We start from the raw sequence: 16,811 nt of genomic DNA, 5'->3' as shown, positions 1-16,811 counted from the left end.
TGAAGCAAATTCTGCTACATGCCCAGGATCATGTTAATATGAATGGAGTAGGAGCACTCCAGTGTGCCTTCAGAGCAGTCACAAGTTGTGCACTGCCCTTAAAACACCATTTTCCAGACATTTGCATCTCTTTATCCTTCCCTCTTGCCCGCCTGGTGCACTCTGTGGATTCTGCTGGTATCCACAACTCTTTCAGAGGCAGAACATTAAAGCATCTTCCTCCAGCTCAGATTTTACAGACCTCCTACCCAGTTATTAGAAGCAAGAAAAAGAGAGGCTTTTCTACCTGCTGGTTTTTATACACAGACTATTTGCTGCCTTTTCATAGTTCATTCTATCCCGGTGCCTGTTTCACTCATGGCTTTTATTAGTATCACATGGACATCAAATCTCCTGCAAGGTTTAGGATGCAATTACCTCCCAGGCTTTTTTTTTTTTTTTTTTTTTTTTGGTGTGTGTCTTGAATATAAAACAAGATGAAAGTACCCCTTCAACCACTAAAAAGCAGTATGTGAGTCCATAATGTGTGAACAATCTAACTGAAATTAAAACAATGGCTGCAAAGTTGCCACATGAATTTTGAAGCAGACAACTAATAAGTTGGTGTAAAACTAATATAACTAAGAAATAGTGTAGCCATTACATTCCTTGGCTTTGTCCTTGTATAAAAAAAAGTTATCTTCTGACAGAATAAACAAAGATGTGCTAGAAAGAGAAGGAGCTGAGGATCTAGTGAAGAATATCTACATATTATATGGTACAAGAATTTATTAGTACCTCATGTCCTTACACCCCTTGTATGGGCACAAGATGCAAAGTCAAGTTCAAAAATGTTCCTTCTTATGGAACCAAGGTCCAAAATTAATCCAGGGAGATTCATACAAAGTATAGATATATATCTAGAAACTGTTTTGTTTGCAGTCACACAGTGCCACAGAAAGTGCCAATACAAGTGGCAATTTCACCACAAGTGGGTCTTGTCAATAATTGCCTCCCTGCCAAAAACTAAAGAAAAAAGTGAGGAGGAAAGAAATAGTCAAGCTGCCTATATATCCACTATAGGTGAATTTATTCTGAGAGGAAAATTCATGGAGGGAGGTGTCGATTTTCAAAACTAACGAAGGGGAGAGAGAGGGAAAAATATCACAAACCCCTACCTGGTAGAAATGTGGCCAGAAAGTGCTGATGGCCAGCTCAGCCTTCACCCAGCCCTCAGTCACCACTCCTGACACGTTCCAGATGGGGTTGCCCTGGGGGCCCCCGTTGACCTTGACGTAGACATTGAGGGAGCCGGGGCTGGAGCGGTCGCGGCTGGACAGGTAATAGTGGAAATCAATGCAGTGGGTGTCATTCTCCTTCAGAGTGGGCAGCAGCAGGTGAGCTTTCTGCCCTGATGCTCTCCCAGAGCTGTTCACCATCATGAAGGAGCCTGCAGAGCAAAGGAAAAAGAGAACAGAGAGGGTTTGGTTGGATTTTTGGTGTAAACAGCTCGAATTTAAAATTCAGCCTTTTACCACCCACACAACAAACCTTCCTCTGAAGGAAGCAGCTGTTTAGGGCTAGTTGTTAGGGAGAGAAAGGATATTAAAATTGCAGGTTATATAGACCAGTAGATTCAGGGCTAGCTAGAACCACTTTAATTAAATAACTTGCAAATCAAAATAGAAATGCTGGCTTGCTTGTATTATTTTATCACCTTGTGATCACACAGTCGCTCTAAACAAAAGCACGTTCCCACTTCAAGCAACAGCCAGGTTCTCCTGCTGCACACTGTGCCCCAAAGGCACATTCAATAACAGGTAAAAAGTGACAGGATGAGAGGAAACAGCCTCAAGTTGCACCAGGGAAAGTTTAGATTGGATATTAGGGGAAAAATTTTCATAGGAAGTGTTGGAAAGCACTGGAATGGACTGAGGAGCAACCATCCCTGGAAGTTTTCAAGAAATGTGTGTATGTGGTGCTTGAGGATGTGGTTTAGTGGTGAGCATGGTGTTTGGTTGATGGTTGATTTGATTATCTATAAAAGTAATCTCCGACCTTAACAATTCTATGATTCAACACAAAAACTACAACAGAGCAAGCTCTCAGCTGATATTTGCCTGCATCAACCAATACCCTTAATTCCAGTCCATATTTGTGAACCCTGGCACCTGAATATTTGAAGGTCATGTTAAGAAAACCCCAATTTTCAGAGCCCAACCAAGTGAGGGATGTCGTCAGAACAGCAACATCTTTACTTGTAATAATGCAACAGGACGATAATTCATGTGGGAGGGAAGGGTAGGCTGAATTTAGGGAGGGAAATGTATATTGAGGCAATTTATGAGTTTGTTAACCTGGAAGTCAGCATCATATTAACTGTGGCACTCAATGTTGAACTCACATTTGGATTCATCAAGCAGTTATTTTATAGCACATTGTGTCTCCACTCATCTCCTCACAGATGCATCAAGGTGACAAATGTCAGCAATAAGGGAGAACATGATGAGAGTTATTTGATTCAATTCTGGTTACAGGATCTCCTTTATGTGGGTGCAGACACTCACACTCAGAACTAAAGAAAACACTGGGATGGGGAGGGGGGAATCTGTGTGTCAGCAGCCAGGCATGATAATTTTTAATCAAACACAGCCCTCTTGACAGTCCTGGCTCTGACGCTGCTGCCAAGCCACACTGCAGATGTGTTTGTGTGCTGGCCTCTTGCAGTTCACAGAAGATTGAGTTTGAAAAGCCCTGCCTCACTTCTGACCTATTGACTTTCCCTTTTCCTCACCATAGCACGTGACTCAGATGAGCCAGGCAAACATTTGGATCAATTCTGTGCTGTGAACAGTCATATATTATGAATTTGTAACAGCTACAAGCAACTTTCTCTTAGAAAATTTTTCCCCCTGTGTTTATATGATATATGTTCATTTCGTAAAGGAACAGCAGGAGGAAGCCAATTTTTAAAAAAAATTATTAAAGTTACACACTGTAAAGACCCTGGAAAATTCCAGTGCAATGCAAGCACAGATGGGGAAGAGGAAGAGACTCTAACAAAATTTATAGGCAAGATGGTCTCTGGCAATGCTGCCTTTCAGTGGAAATGAAGGAAAAACAAAAAACAACAAACAAAATGGTCCCAAGTCAAGAAATTCCAGATTCTCAGAAAGAACTTGGAGAAATGTTAGAGCTGAATCCAAACTTTCTGGTTTTGGTCTAAAAATTAAGATCCTGACAAATGTCCATTGCTGATGTAACTCTGCCCCCAGTCAACCATAAAATACTCTTCTTCAGCATGCAATGTATACACACTACTCTTAAAAACCTACTCAAATAAACTTTTGAGGGACAAACTTTTGAAACTTGGGTTCAGTTCCTAAGAGCTGAGAACATTTATAATCAGCAAGCAGAGATGCCAGCAGGCCTGGAGAGGCAGCACAGGCTGTCAGCTGAGGGAGCAGCCTGGGAACCTGACCCAGCCAGGCTTGGGCAGGCTGAGTGGGACACCCAGATCCACCAGGGCTGGAGCTGTGACATCCAGACCCTCCCTCTGCTCTGCAGCCAGGATGGCAGAGCTGGAGGGTTCACCTGGAGAAGAAAAGGTTCCACAGAGACCTTAGAGCACTGTCCAGTGCCTAAAGGGGCTCCAGGAGAGCTGGAGAGGGACTGGGGACAAGGGATGGAGGGACAGGATAAGAGGGAATGGATTTAAGGTGAAAGAGGGGAGATTTAGATTGGAAATTGGGCGGGAATTGTTCCCTGTGAGGGTGGGCAGGCCCTGGCACAGGGTGCCCAGAGCAGCTGTGGCTGCCCCTGGATCCCTGGCAGTGCCCAAGGCCAGACTGGACATTGGGGCTGGGAGCAGCCCGGGACAGTGGAAGGTGTCCCAGGGACTGAATTGGCTTTAAGGTCCCTCCCAACCCACTGGGGGATTCCAGGATCTCTGCCAGTACAGAGTTGTAGGAACTGCTCTTCTACAGAGAATTTGGGAGGGAAGACCATGGAAAACCACAGAGTAAGGGTGGCAAGGTCTGCAGGAGTCCAACAGCTGCTGTGAAAGGCTCTGCCTGAGGCATTTCACTGAAGTACAGTGCAGACAAGTTCTCCATGTGCCAGATCCCACCCCGGGGGAGGCAGGTGCAGCCCAGAATCACTCCAAGGACAGCAGAGCCCCTGAACATTCACAAGGGTTTGACCAAGTGCCCCCACACTGAGGAGACACCCAGGAAAAGGGATTTTTACACAATAATTGATTGCACAGCATTCCACTTCTGGTCATGCCTCTCAACTTTTCTCTTTTTAATTTGGATAGTATGTAGATTATCCTGCCCTACAGAACTGCTCTCATCTGTGCTGTGTCTAACACAATGCAGCCCTGAACTGCACTGGGAGAGGGAAGTGCTTCAGTGACAGCAAAAGTTAGGGAGTATTTCACTTTTACAGATCCGTATATAAAAATAACAAGCTTTCCTCTGGGAGAAAAAACATCAGCTTTTTTATAAAAAAGTTCCATGCAATAATTACAATTTTATTTTTGCCACCCACAAAATAATGAATCACAAGCTATTCATGGCCTTTTGTGCAAGTGCTGACAGTTCTGGGGAGAGTGGGGAACCTGAATCCAGCAACTGACAACACCAACAACAAAAATACCTATCCACCAAAAAGCACTTATCAAAATAATTTGTCTTAATTACTGAAAAAAATAACCTTGCAGACAATTGTAATGGATAAATTATTCCCAGCTTCCTATTTATAACATATGATTTTGCTTAATACAATATGTGTAGAGATACAGGAGGAAATCCTATAAGTAACACAACTTTATCAAGTCCTGATAAGAGGTATTATTTTATGACAATGGAAAAGATGAAAAATATCCACTTACAGAGCCATCTCTGCCAGAGAAAATAACTCACACCTTGTTTAAAGGGATTTGGGATTTGTTCCCTAGGAACTCTACCACAGTTCCTTTCATTCTGCAGAACTTGGAGTGGCAGCTTCCCCACAAACCCTTCCCTGGTATACCCCAGGCACAGCTCACCCCACAGGATCCAGAGAAAAACCACAAGCCTGGCCATCCTAGGGGCTGAAAACTTGTGATTCTATCAGGGTAATCACTGAGATAAATAATATATTAATATTAAATATATATATATATATATTTTAATATATATAAAAATATATATGTATATATTAAAATATACATATATATTATATATATTTTTATATATAAAATATATATAAATTATATATATAAATTATATATATATAAATATACGTATATATAATTTTATATATAAATATATAAATATAATAATATTTAATATAAAAGTCAACTGTGAATAAATTATACCCAATATACTATAAATTGACTCCAAATAGACTTTTTTTCCTTTTTTTTTCCCTTTTTCTTTTTATAGTGTGAATTTGAACATGTATCCTGTCCTCCGGGACTTTCACAAAGTTGCTCTTCATGCTCCAAGATCAGCAGATGAGATCCACTCTCCTATTTACAAATTTCCAAATTTGTCTATGGAACTTGTGTGGGCAAGATCCATCACTTAGGAGCAGGTGAGAGATCATGAAAACAGCTCCCACCAGGAGAAAATAAATAAAAGACAAGCCAGCCTTTTAAAGACAAATGTGGTTTTCCTCATTATCCTTAATGAAAATTGACATATTGTGATTTAGGGTCTGACAGCCTTCTTTAGGCTGAGCACAGAGCTGAAGCTGATGGGACTTATTCTCAATTTATAGGCCTATGTGTGCAAATAAAAGAGATACCATCTGCTCTGGCACCAACAAATCACTTGTCACAGTTTCCACTCATACAAAGGACTAAGGAATGAATTAACATGTCACAAATGGAAATTATTGACTAATAGATGACTGAAAGCCTCCTGAATGTCTCCAGGCAAGAGTATGAATAAAACAAAAGGTATCTTGGAGAAACTCTTGTTTAGACTGTTGCATATCCAACTGGGGGAAAAAGAAACTAAAATATTATTGAGTTTCATTGTTTTGTTTACTTCCTTATAAAGTTCAAGTTTCCAATACTACACTAAACTGAAAAAAAATGAAATTTGGAGGAAAAATTATCTATGCTGGATAAAAGTTCTTTTTTATGTTCATTTGACAGAAAAGTATAAGCTCATTCAAGCAAATTGAGCATAAGGTCAATTAAACATGGTGTTCTTGGATCAACAGGTTAAATTAATTAATATCTTGCTGGTTTTATCCTGACTATGTAAAAATGAATGTTTTATGCTCACATCAGTCAGAAGCAAGAAGGACAGGGAGACTGTAAATAAATTCATTTTCAAAAATCCTTTCCAACGGCAGCAACATAAAACGCCACTCTCTCCTAGTTATTAAACATACCACTGAAAATTGGGGAATTAAACCATGAAGTGCTCTCTAGCTGGCCATAAATTTCAATTTTTCCCCTGCTTGGTGGATAATGATTCCTTGATAAGCGTCCTATTATTGATGCATCTGCAGCCCAGCTCCCGTTTGCGGAGCTCTGCAGCAGATGGTGGCTATTGTGTTTACACATCAGCACTTTATGTTTGCCTTCTCTCACGTCTGCGGTAAAGAGAAGGCTGTAATTGAGTTTTTAATGGCTTTGCACATTGTTCATTAAGTTTACACGAGTGTGCTCTGACAAATGGCAGCTGAAGGAACGCGGAGCCGCCGGCAGCGCCCGGCAGACCTTGGTTGGTGCTGTCTCACTGCTGGCTTTGAAGAGCTGGGCTGCTTCAGAAGTCAAATTACAGCAACCAGGAAAGACTTGAAAAAGAAGCTGTCAAAATGCTCCGCTGCAAAATGAGGCTTCTAAAAGCCTGAGCGCCAAACCCAGGTGTGCGGTGTTGTTCTAAAGAGCAGACTCTTCCTGACATGAAGATGCAGGTTTGCAGCAGGTGCGCCAGCCTGTTTTGAGACACAGTTGTGTTTATTGCCAGAGAACAACTCTATCTCCCAGAAAGTGAGTCTGACACCTGCCCTTGTTATGGGAGAACAAAGCAACGTGGGATAATCTGGGCTGAAGGGGCCTCAGGCCAAAGCCCTGCTCAAAGCAGGATCAGCCCTGAGCTTACCACTGAGCCTTCCACACCTCCCCAGAGCATTGCCCATCCCCAACCTCCTCCACTGCTTCACTACCCTCATATTTTTCTCCCTTTTATTCAGCCCAAAACCTCTCATTTCCAGTTAGATCCTCTGTCTCTCATCCTCCAGGCACCTGCTGTGGTACAAACTAACTCAGTGCTCCTGATCCCCTCCTGGTAGGAAAGGATTTGTGAGGTGAGGCTTTGCTTTGCAGGAGTGCTCTGACCCTTTCCCAGTATCCCATTCCCAGGGAACAGGACTGGGGTCACTTACCTACCTCATACACTGAGCCTTTCCCTTCATCCATCTCTTTATCACAGGCATGTGCAGAAGCTCAGATCAGATTAAGAAGTCTCTCTGAACTACCTTCAAGTCACTCTGAAGGTCACAGAATAGACACTGAACATTCCATATGTTAAGTATGACAAAATATGTTTGTGGTCAGCACAACAAAATTCCATCTACCTCCACAGTAGGTTTCCAGCAGTGGCAAAGCAGCCGCTTTAAGCAGAATATAAGAATTCTTCACAGGGTGCTGTGAAGCAGAATTTACCATTCCAATCTTCTGAAAATCAGTAATATAAAGATTTTTTTGAAGTCAAGAGCTGCATTAACCCCATTTATTAATTAGCCACAGAATGATCTTTCTCTCATCATTTTTGTTGAGTCAGGAATAAGACTCTGTCAATGAGCTCTGGAGTTTGATTATACATTGTGCTGGGGAAAATAAATGAATATTTCCAAGCACTTTAAGATTCTGTAACTTAATTTGTAGCTATTTTACAAAATTTATGATTACCTACCTGCTGCACACTTCCCACATTTTTACATCCAGTTTTCTGTATAACACTGAGAAAAGGCTCAGAAATCTCTTCCCCTCACTGATGTACTACAGACAGCAGTGTTTGTACAAACCCAGGAATTCTAAATCTCATAAGCATATCCCTTCTCCCTGTATTAGGGCAAAATCAAACCCATGGGGTTTAATTCTTAAATGTGAGTCATACTGAATTAATTTAGCTGTGAAATTGTTTGATTCGCTGATAAATATGAATATAAATGGCAATGAGTTCAGTATCATTCATGAGGACAATTCATTCACTTGGGAAATAGTTGGATAATAGGGAAGAATTTTTTTAAAGAGACAGCCTGCTGCTTGTAAAAAGCTTTTCTTCTGAAAATGAATGTTATTAAAAGTATTATGATTTTGGGGGATTTTTGTAAGAAAAATCTTCTCAGAATGAGACTGACCTCATATTACCTCAAATATTTGCTGTAGATATTTAAAGTAAAGAGTGTCACATAAACACTTTTCCAGTCCTCCCTGAGAAATGAAGTGTGTGCAAAAGTGGGTCTGCTTTGCCCATTTCCAAAAGGCCTGGGGAGGGGAGAAGCTTGCAACGCCTTTGCTTTATATATATAACCAAATAATTCTGGGCCTATGCTCGGAATTACAAAAGCAGGTTTCCCACAGGTCCATAACTGCCAGCTGCAGACTTTTCCACTGATTGCATGGCCTGAGCCATGGAATGACTGAGCCATGCAGGACTGCTGCATTTCAGTGTGTGCCCAGATACTGCTACCCATAAAACACCAGTGCTTTGTTATCAAGCTCCACTCCTCTTACAAATGCTGCCCAAAGCCTGAATCATGGTGACCCACAGGCACTGAAAGATGTTCACAACCCAGAATTGATGTCTTATGAAGGCTGCACCCAAGATGAACCAAAAAGTTCTCAAAATGCACGGCCGGGCACGGGGTCTGTCACTGTGATCAGTTCTGCTCCATTTGCACCTTGCAGCTCATTGTTCCATTCCAGCTTTAGCCCCTGCAGTCCCACCCTGCTTGTTTTTCTCTCTCCAGCCCACGGTGTTTGTGCTCCTGGGCTGAGATTGGGATCATTTGTCCTTGGTGCCCAGCTGGAGCAGGAATTGTTTTGTCTCCCTGCTCTGTGCACAGAGCTCACCATCCCCTCATGTGAAGCTCAGAATTACACACTAAAGCAATACAGAAACTGAAAAATACAATAGCTAAAACCTGAGGCATCAGAATTGTCTCCAGACAAGTGGCAGCTTCCCTTTATCCCCTCCTCAAATTAATGCTGAAGAAAGGAACATTTACAACATTTACTGCAGAGGCTTCACCAACCTGGATGGGGAAGACTAAACTACCCCTGACAGAAGGAGCAAGGCAAAACTACATAATGGATTACAAAAAAAAAAAAAAAAAAAAAAAAAAAAACACATTTTAATGACTTTCTGTGATTCAGAGTCACCAAACCTTCTTCAACTACAAAATCCATATGGGAGGTGGTCAAGTGACAAAAAAGCCAACAAATGCCTAATTAGCAGAGGGCTTTAAGGGGGATAATGGGATTCCTGCAAGAGGCTGTGAAGCAGGGACTTGGGAAGGACTGCATTTGTTAATGGGATGCTCTTTTAACCTTGCAAGATTATTTAAATCAATAATAAAAATAGCTGCTTCTGTTGTTAAAAGCATTCTTCCAGCAGTTTTGTGCAACTTTTGGTCACAAAAGGCTGGCCTTGACAAGGACAGCCAATGACACAGACTGAGAGATTTGCAATAGAAATATAAAGTTCAGGACTCAGGTTCTGACTTCATCATTTCCTCAGTGACACAGGTTTTTATTCTTTATTGTCCAGAAGAAAATTCTACTGAAACATGAAGACAGGACTCCTAAGAATAGCAATGAAAAGCAGCACTTGGGAGAGTGAGAGTGGACAGAAGAGACAAGAGGACATTTTTAAGCACAGGAGGGACTTATTGCCTCAGTTTTTCACCAAGGCATGATCTTGAAGTGCAAGAAAACTGACTGTAACACCTCAGAAGTGACAAGGCAGAAAAAAGAAATAATAGCTCTATCTCTATTGCCTGTTTCTGGCCTCAGCTACAGGCCAGAGTGGTCTCCAGTAGTCTGTACTCAGTATAGAAACCTGTTGGATCCAGTGTGGAAAATCAGCTAAAAAAAATGAATTGTCATTGCTGTGGACACAAGCACAGCAATGATACCTCACTGCACCTCCAGCCATTTGTTCTAAGACATTTGTTGAGTCAGTGAGCTCCTGAAGGCATTGACATCGAACATTTCCAGTCTATAACAAGCACTGCACAGTTTATCACAAAGATTCACGGCAACATTTCTCACTTCAGTGGTGCAAGGTGATCCAGCACGGCTTTCCACCTGCATGGAGCACAGTCCTTTCCTCCTTAAAAATCACCAGCTAGAATAGCATCAGAACTCCAATCACATTTTTCTCTCCACCAACAAACTCACATTTTTATTTACAACATAAATCATTGTCCATGAGGATTCAGGAGAACACCTTTGCTCTATAGCCATGTGGCAGCTCTTCTGTATATCAGAGAATCCCAGAATGATTTGGGTTGGAAGGAACGTTAAAAAATATTTAATTCCACATTCTTTCCAAGGGAAGGGACGCATTCCACTGTCCCAGGTTGCTCCAAGCCCTGTCCAACCTGGCCTTGGACACTTCCAGGGATGGGGTGTCCACATGCACAACATATCTCATGCTTCTCTCTAGAGTCCACTACTATTTCTAGAATTTTCCTCCCATATTCTGTAAACTTTTCTTTAATAAAAGCCCAATTGTCACAGCTGAGAGCCTGGGTTCACTGAGAAGCAAAAACTTATGTGTGCTGTAGAATCAGAAACAATTCTATAAATCTCAGCAGTGAAAAACCTTTTTAATAGACTCATTGCCAGCATTCACTATTGCTAAGGTCACTGCAGTAGTTTCCTTCAACAGTGTCCTTATTCTATTATTTACAAGCACGGTATAAATTGTTTGGCAGGGATATTTTTAAAAAGAGTCCATTAACAGTGGAGTTACACCAGTCTATCAGGTAATGGCATTTGTAATAAAAACCGATACAATTTGCTGTAAACAATAGTCAGGAATTCTCTGCAAATTTAATTTTGTTATGTGATTATCTTTCAAAACTGATGAAAATGTACACTAAACCTTGCAAACTGAAGAGGTTTATTTGCTTTTCATTTCCAGTAGCCTGACAACTACTTATCCTACCAATCACTATCTTACTACTCTGGTAAAATATAGGCAGTTTATTTAAACAGCTAATAATGTTTATGTAATTAAATGGGCAAGTAAAAATAGGGGTAATAGCCATTATCCAGTATAATATCTTCATTTAATGACATCAAAATTCCTGTTCTTAACACCCAAGAGCTTTATTGCAGCTGAACCTTGAAAGAAGTCCCAGAGACATTGTGGGGACAGGAGTCCCAGCCTCTGCTCGAAGGCTCTCCAACAGATGTTGCTCAAGAAGGCTCAGGATTCAGCAGAATTCACCATCCCTTCCTCATCTGATTTAACCTGGGGCATAACCTGCTGCCAAATGCACCTCTCTCTCTCAATACTAACAGGAGAGGAGTTCAGAGGAAATGGTCAGTGCTTTTTGAGCAAGTAATTGCTGCTTATTCTGTGTGCCTCGGCTTTGTATTCAAACACGGTGCTTATTTGAAAAATTAAATTCTGTATCCTGTCAAAACCCTATGGTTAAAAATAAAAATCTCTCCAACCAGGTGGATATAGATGCAAAGAACACATGTTTTAGGTTGGTGACTACAAGCAACTGAATAATTAAATCACTGCATCACAGCCACTGCAACATCAACTCTCCTTGGAGGGGGCAGCAAGCCAAAAAAGTCTGTTGTTTCCCAGTGTAAAACCTCTCTCCAGGAAGACTATCTGATATGCTTAAATGTACATAGATCTGATATGCTTAAATGTACATGACATGCACAAAATTTGGATTAAAAAGTCATGTTTCCAGTGCTCTCTATCCCATGAAGATCTGACTTATGTAATGGTGAAAAGACACAGAAAACAACTTCTAATAGCACATGATTATCCTCACAGACTGCTCTGCATCACCCAGATCCAGTGGCTGATCAATTAAGCCATTACAAATTTAACAAGAGTCCTTTGCCAGGGCAGCCTTTGTTCTCGACTTTTATTTTGTGTTCATCTTATTTTCCAACTCAGTTTTTTCTCTGAACACATACTTTTATTTTTGCCTAATCCTCTCCCCTAACAACACCTTAAAAGATAAAGGACAGACTGTACAAACTCCATTCTGCCTCCTTCTCCCTTCCCAAAGATGCAGCAGCTGTTGGCTGCAGCCTCATGTGTGAGAGGTGCATGGATGAATGTTTCCAGGTTCACAACAAGGAATTACAATTATAACGATAATTCATAATTGAATTTATTTAATTTGGCTACTCCGGAGCCGCTGAGGTTGGATGCTCTCAGGTGGTTACCCTGGTGTTGTTCAAGGTTCTCAGTCTGCTGTGTCTAAAAAAAGCCTCTGTGTCTCCAAAGCCTCACAAGACCATCAGCTGAGACAGCTCTACCCAGAGCCTCCTGCTCATGGCAAGTTAATAAACTGTGCTTATCTTCGTGCTGCTGTGGTTAATTAAAACTGACATCAAATCTAAATTGCTGGGCCAGTTGGACCCTAAAGGTTGAACCAACAAGGGCTTTGTGGAAACCACTCTTGAATTGCCTTTGGCATCGGCCAGGCAGCTGCCAGAAGTATTTTGGTGCAAACATCACTTTCCTGGGCAGCACTGAGCTCCACAGCTCAGGCACATATTTATTTTCAATACATTGGGCTCAGTGTTTGCTTAATCATTAAAGACAAATAGCTAAATATATTTTATTACATAATTCTAGAGTATTAGGAGCGGTTTCCATGTCAGCCAGAATTAAATGTCTCATTAGCAGGCATGCAGCTCCATTGCCAGCCAACATTTATGTTCTCTGCAGCTCAGCTAACATTTCCATATGTTTTGTATATGCAACATTTTCTAGGAAACTGCAGAGGGATTATTACCTTTTCTATTTGTGACAGAAAGCACATATTAAATGTAATGCCAAAAGGCAACCAGAGCAAATGATGTCTGAAAAGGAATTGTGTCTTCAGTTTTACATAACTCTGCTCTAACCATATGGTCACTTCTGTGTACATCTAAGAAATCAACACTACAGCTCCAAACTCAGAATATGTTAAAGGTCAAAGGCTGAGCTATATTTTGCACCAAATTTTCAACTTTGATGAGCTCAGTTTCTGAGCACTGGGTGCTGCTGAAGTCACTGCTGCTATTCTGGGAGCGCTGCAGCACAGCCAAGGATGGAATTTGGCAGAGTGGGCTCAAAAATAATTAAGGCCATCTCACAAGCCACCACAGAGGATGGCAGCACAACAATTTCTGCAAAGGAGCAGCTCCAGAGTGCCAGAGCAGAGGCTGGTGCAGCCCCAGAGGGGTGTGCTGGCACGGGGGGAAGGAGCCACGGCCAGCCCACGCCTTTCCCAGCTGTGATCACCAGCATTTGCTCATTCCCATGGGAACTAAATTACACCACATTTTGCTTCTAAATTCACTGTTTGTTTGCCTATCTTAACTCCTGTTAGAACTGCAGCACCTAAACAGAGGGGCTGCTACCAGCACCCTCTTTTCCAGGGGATTGTAGCATTCAGGGGGACATTGTCCAGCTGAATGGTTCTGAGTTATATTTCCAAATAAAAGAGAAAAGGAAATGCCCGCTTGAAGCAGCTCAGTGCCCACAGTGGCTGGTCCTGGTGTTCACAGAAGGTGCCTAAGTCTCTGTGTTAACAGAAAAATTTAATCCAAATAGCAGCTATTTCTGCATCAAATCAATAATTTGGTGACTGGTTCACACCACAACACAGTATTTGTGCTTAAAGAAATCTGAAAACACACAGTTATAATTAAAGATTATTAAACTATATCCATCATTACACCAAAGTCCAATCATTATTTATGGAAACATCTGATAGCACTGAAACTTGACAAGTATTTCTGCTCAAATACCTTGACACTTGTGTTGAGTAACAAAGCATTTTTTGAGTAGCTTGAAACATGCTGCCTTTGAGCCACTGCATACTTGCCCCTGTTTTAATCAAATAGCCTCAGAACACTTAAAGGACACACAATTTGCAATATTTTATCATGTTTCACTTCTTGGTCTTTTTGATATTAGGCAGAAACAGGATTACCAGTATCTACAAAGGCTGTTAGTCCCATGTGCTTTCTGAGCTGGATGCCTGTGTAAACATTTTTTACTAAATTGCCCAAAAGTACAGAGAGATTTATTTCCTGTGGACTGCAGTTCATTTAGAAATAAACAGCGTTATGTGCATGTTGTTAAATTTTTATTAGAAATTAATGGTATCTACTGAATCACATTTTCTGGTCCTGATTTTCCTGCTGAAAACCAACAGGGCAGGACACTACCAGAGCCATTTTGAGCTCTGCAGGCCATGGCAGATGGACTTGATAGCACTGCTTGGATGGGAGCTTCAAATACTGTAACTGCTGAGTTCCTTGGTCCATCTAAATCTACCTTTTTCCCGTGGTTCCTGCCACAACAAAATAATTGGTTCAGATGGTCAGGAATACACTGAGTTTGTAGAGTAAGCAGAGTTCACAGTATTCACAAAAAAATCAGAAGTTTTTTATGAGAAACTGCCCCCAGCCTGCCCCAATCTGATGAGCTGCTAGCTTATCTCGATTTCCTCACAGCTCCCCACACCTTTTTCTCTCAGTGCTACTCTAGTTATCCAATTGTCCATATTTTCTCACAGAATGGAATTTAATGCATCATTAGGAAGGACATTTTGGACATCTGTTGTGAACCCTCTGACACTTTTGACTATTTGCTGTCTGCACTCACCTTGAAAACCCACAGGAAGTTTTGTTTCCCCCTGAGGATTACTTTAGATAATAAACTCTGAAAGGTATTTCAAAAGCTCTGAAATAAATCCAGTTTAAATCCATTACTGGCACAGTAATTTCTGCACAATAGAAAGTCAGAGTTTTCCTCTGTAAAGGTTCTGATGGTGAGTCTGCTGTGCTGGACCCACCTTAAATGAATTCATCTTTTTGTTATTGTTTTGATCATGTTCTCTCCAAGCTTCCTGAAATTATCCCCATTTTCTCTTCTTCAAAGAAAAAATTCCCACTGCTTTTCTATTTACTGCTCAATTAAACAGCTATGAAAGAAATACATCAGCAAAGCAGCCACTTCACTCCAAAATCCCCTCAGATGATCCAAGACTTTGTTGTTCCTCACCAAAATGATAACCAGCCGTTTGCCCAACACTTCCTCGCTCTGACATCCACCAGAAAGGTCCATAAAAAGACACAGTAATTTCTAGAATTAACACTAGTGCAAAGTAATCATTTGGAGCCTCTGAAGCATGCATTTTTCTCTAAGTGAAGCAGCTAATTACTGCTGTTCTCACTGACTCACCAGCTCCCATTTCCTGCAACTAGGAGATTTAAATAAACCTAGAATCTCCTATTCTTATTCTGAGCTTCTCTCTTCACCCCAGTTTCAAGTCCCTACACTACAGTTTGGAATTATTCTTAGCAGACTCCTTTTCATTTTGGAGAGCTGAATGCCATTTTTATCCTCAAACTTTACATTTATTTGAAAGGCTGAGAGATTTGGGCCTACTCAGCCTGGAGAAGAGAAGGCCCTGGGTAGAGGTTAGAGACCCTTCCAGAGCCTAAAGGGGCTCCAGGAGAGCTGGAAAGGAACCTGTGAACAGGGGGAATAGTTTTAACTGTCAGAGGGCAGGGCTAGATGGGATTTTAGGAGAAATTCCTCCCTGTGAGGGGGCAGAGGCCCTGGCACAGGGTGCCCAGAGACCCAGAGAAGCTGTGGCCATGCCTGGATCCCTGGAAGAGGGAAAACTCAGCAAAGAGAAACCTGTAATGATGAATTTAAGCTGAAAACTCAGCTTAAACTGACAAGTTCAGGGCATGGAGCTTAAACACTCATTCCATGCATGTCAGGATCCACGAGGTTTGCTCTGCTCCATTGGGATTAGAAGCAGAACTGATAAACTCTGCACATTTGGGACCATCACTTCTGCAGAGAAGTGCTGGGAGAAAAACTTGTTATTACTGGGAGGGCACTTGAGGTGTTCACATGACAAAGCTTCACCTGTCTGTTACTGGTGATGTTCCTCATGGACACCAGGTGTGATCCCTTAAGCAATATTTTGGTTGTAGCAAGGTTCCTGTGCAAGGAACCTCCAACTATTGATTTTATCCCAGCATGGGGGATGTGTGTGCATGGAAACTGCTCAGAGCTGCTTCAAAACATGTGGGAATAGATAGGTAACACTGACCTGCAAAGACAGCAAGGTCACAGGGTGTATAATTGGAAATAGACTTAGAAAATATATAAATATATGCTGATAATATGAGTGTCTTCCTTAATGGCTTGATAGAACTTGGCATCACAATTCCAGTTTTGAACCAAGGAGAGCTTTTCCAAATTGCATTCAGGATTTTTAAGGATTACATTGATTTAGGGGAAAACCCCAAACCCTATACATATATATTTTAATTCTAAAGATAAATAATTTTCATTGCTGTTTTTAAAAATAAAGACAATGGTTAGGGGTGGAATGAGATCTCTGTGTTCTCTTCCAACCCAAGCACCATGATTCTGTGTTTGAAACACATCCAGATCCACACTACAGCTGGCAGTAACTTCCTGTGTACAGGGTCATCTTAATTCTTCCACTGGAAGCAATGGCAAGATCTGCATGCACTTCAGTAAAAAAGCAGCTCTCTGACACACTTTCAATTCACTAATTCTATTTATCAAAATTGC

The 16,811-nt window shown here is 41.3% G+C and overlaps 1 protein-coding gene across 1 annotated transcript in view; it reads right to left on the bottom strand.

Moving 5' to 3' along the window:
• The window catches only part of PTPRT (protein tyrosine phosphatase receptor type T), a 489,127-nt gene that overhangs the window by 298,887 nt on the left and 173,429 nt on the right, over window positions 1-16,811 (bottom strand). The window contains exon 3 of the mRNA XM_058814983.1: window positions 1,158-1,429. Within this exon, the coding sequence (XP_058670966.1) occupies window positions 1,158-1,429 (272 nt within the window). The remainder of the gene's footprint in view (window positions 1-1,157; window positions 1,430-16,811) is intronic.

This window comes from Ammospiza caudacuta, chromosome 15 (assembly GCF_027887145.1).
Source record: "Ammospiza caudacuta isolate bAmmCau1 chromosome 15, bAmmCau1.pri, whole genome shotgun sequence".
In the NCBI taxonomy this organism is placed as follows: Eukaryota; Metazoa; Chordata; class Aves; order Passeriformes; family Passerellidae; genus Ammospiza; species Ammospiza caudacuta.
The sequence above is the reverse complement of the archived record's forward strand: the minus strand, read 5'-3'. Positions and strand labels throughout refer to the sequence as shown.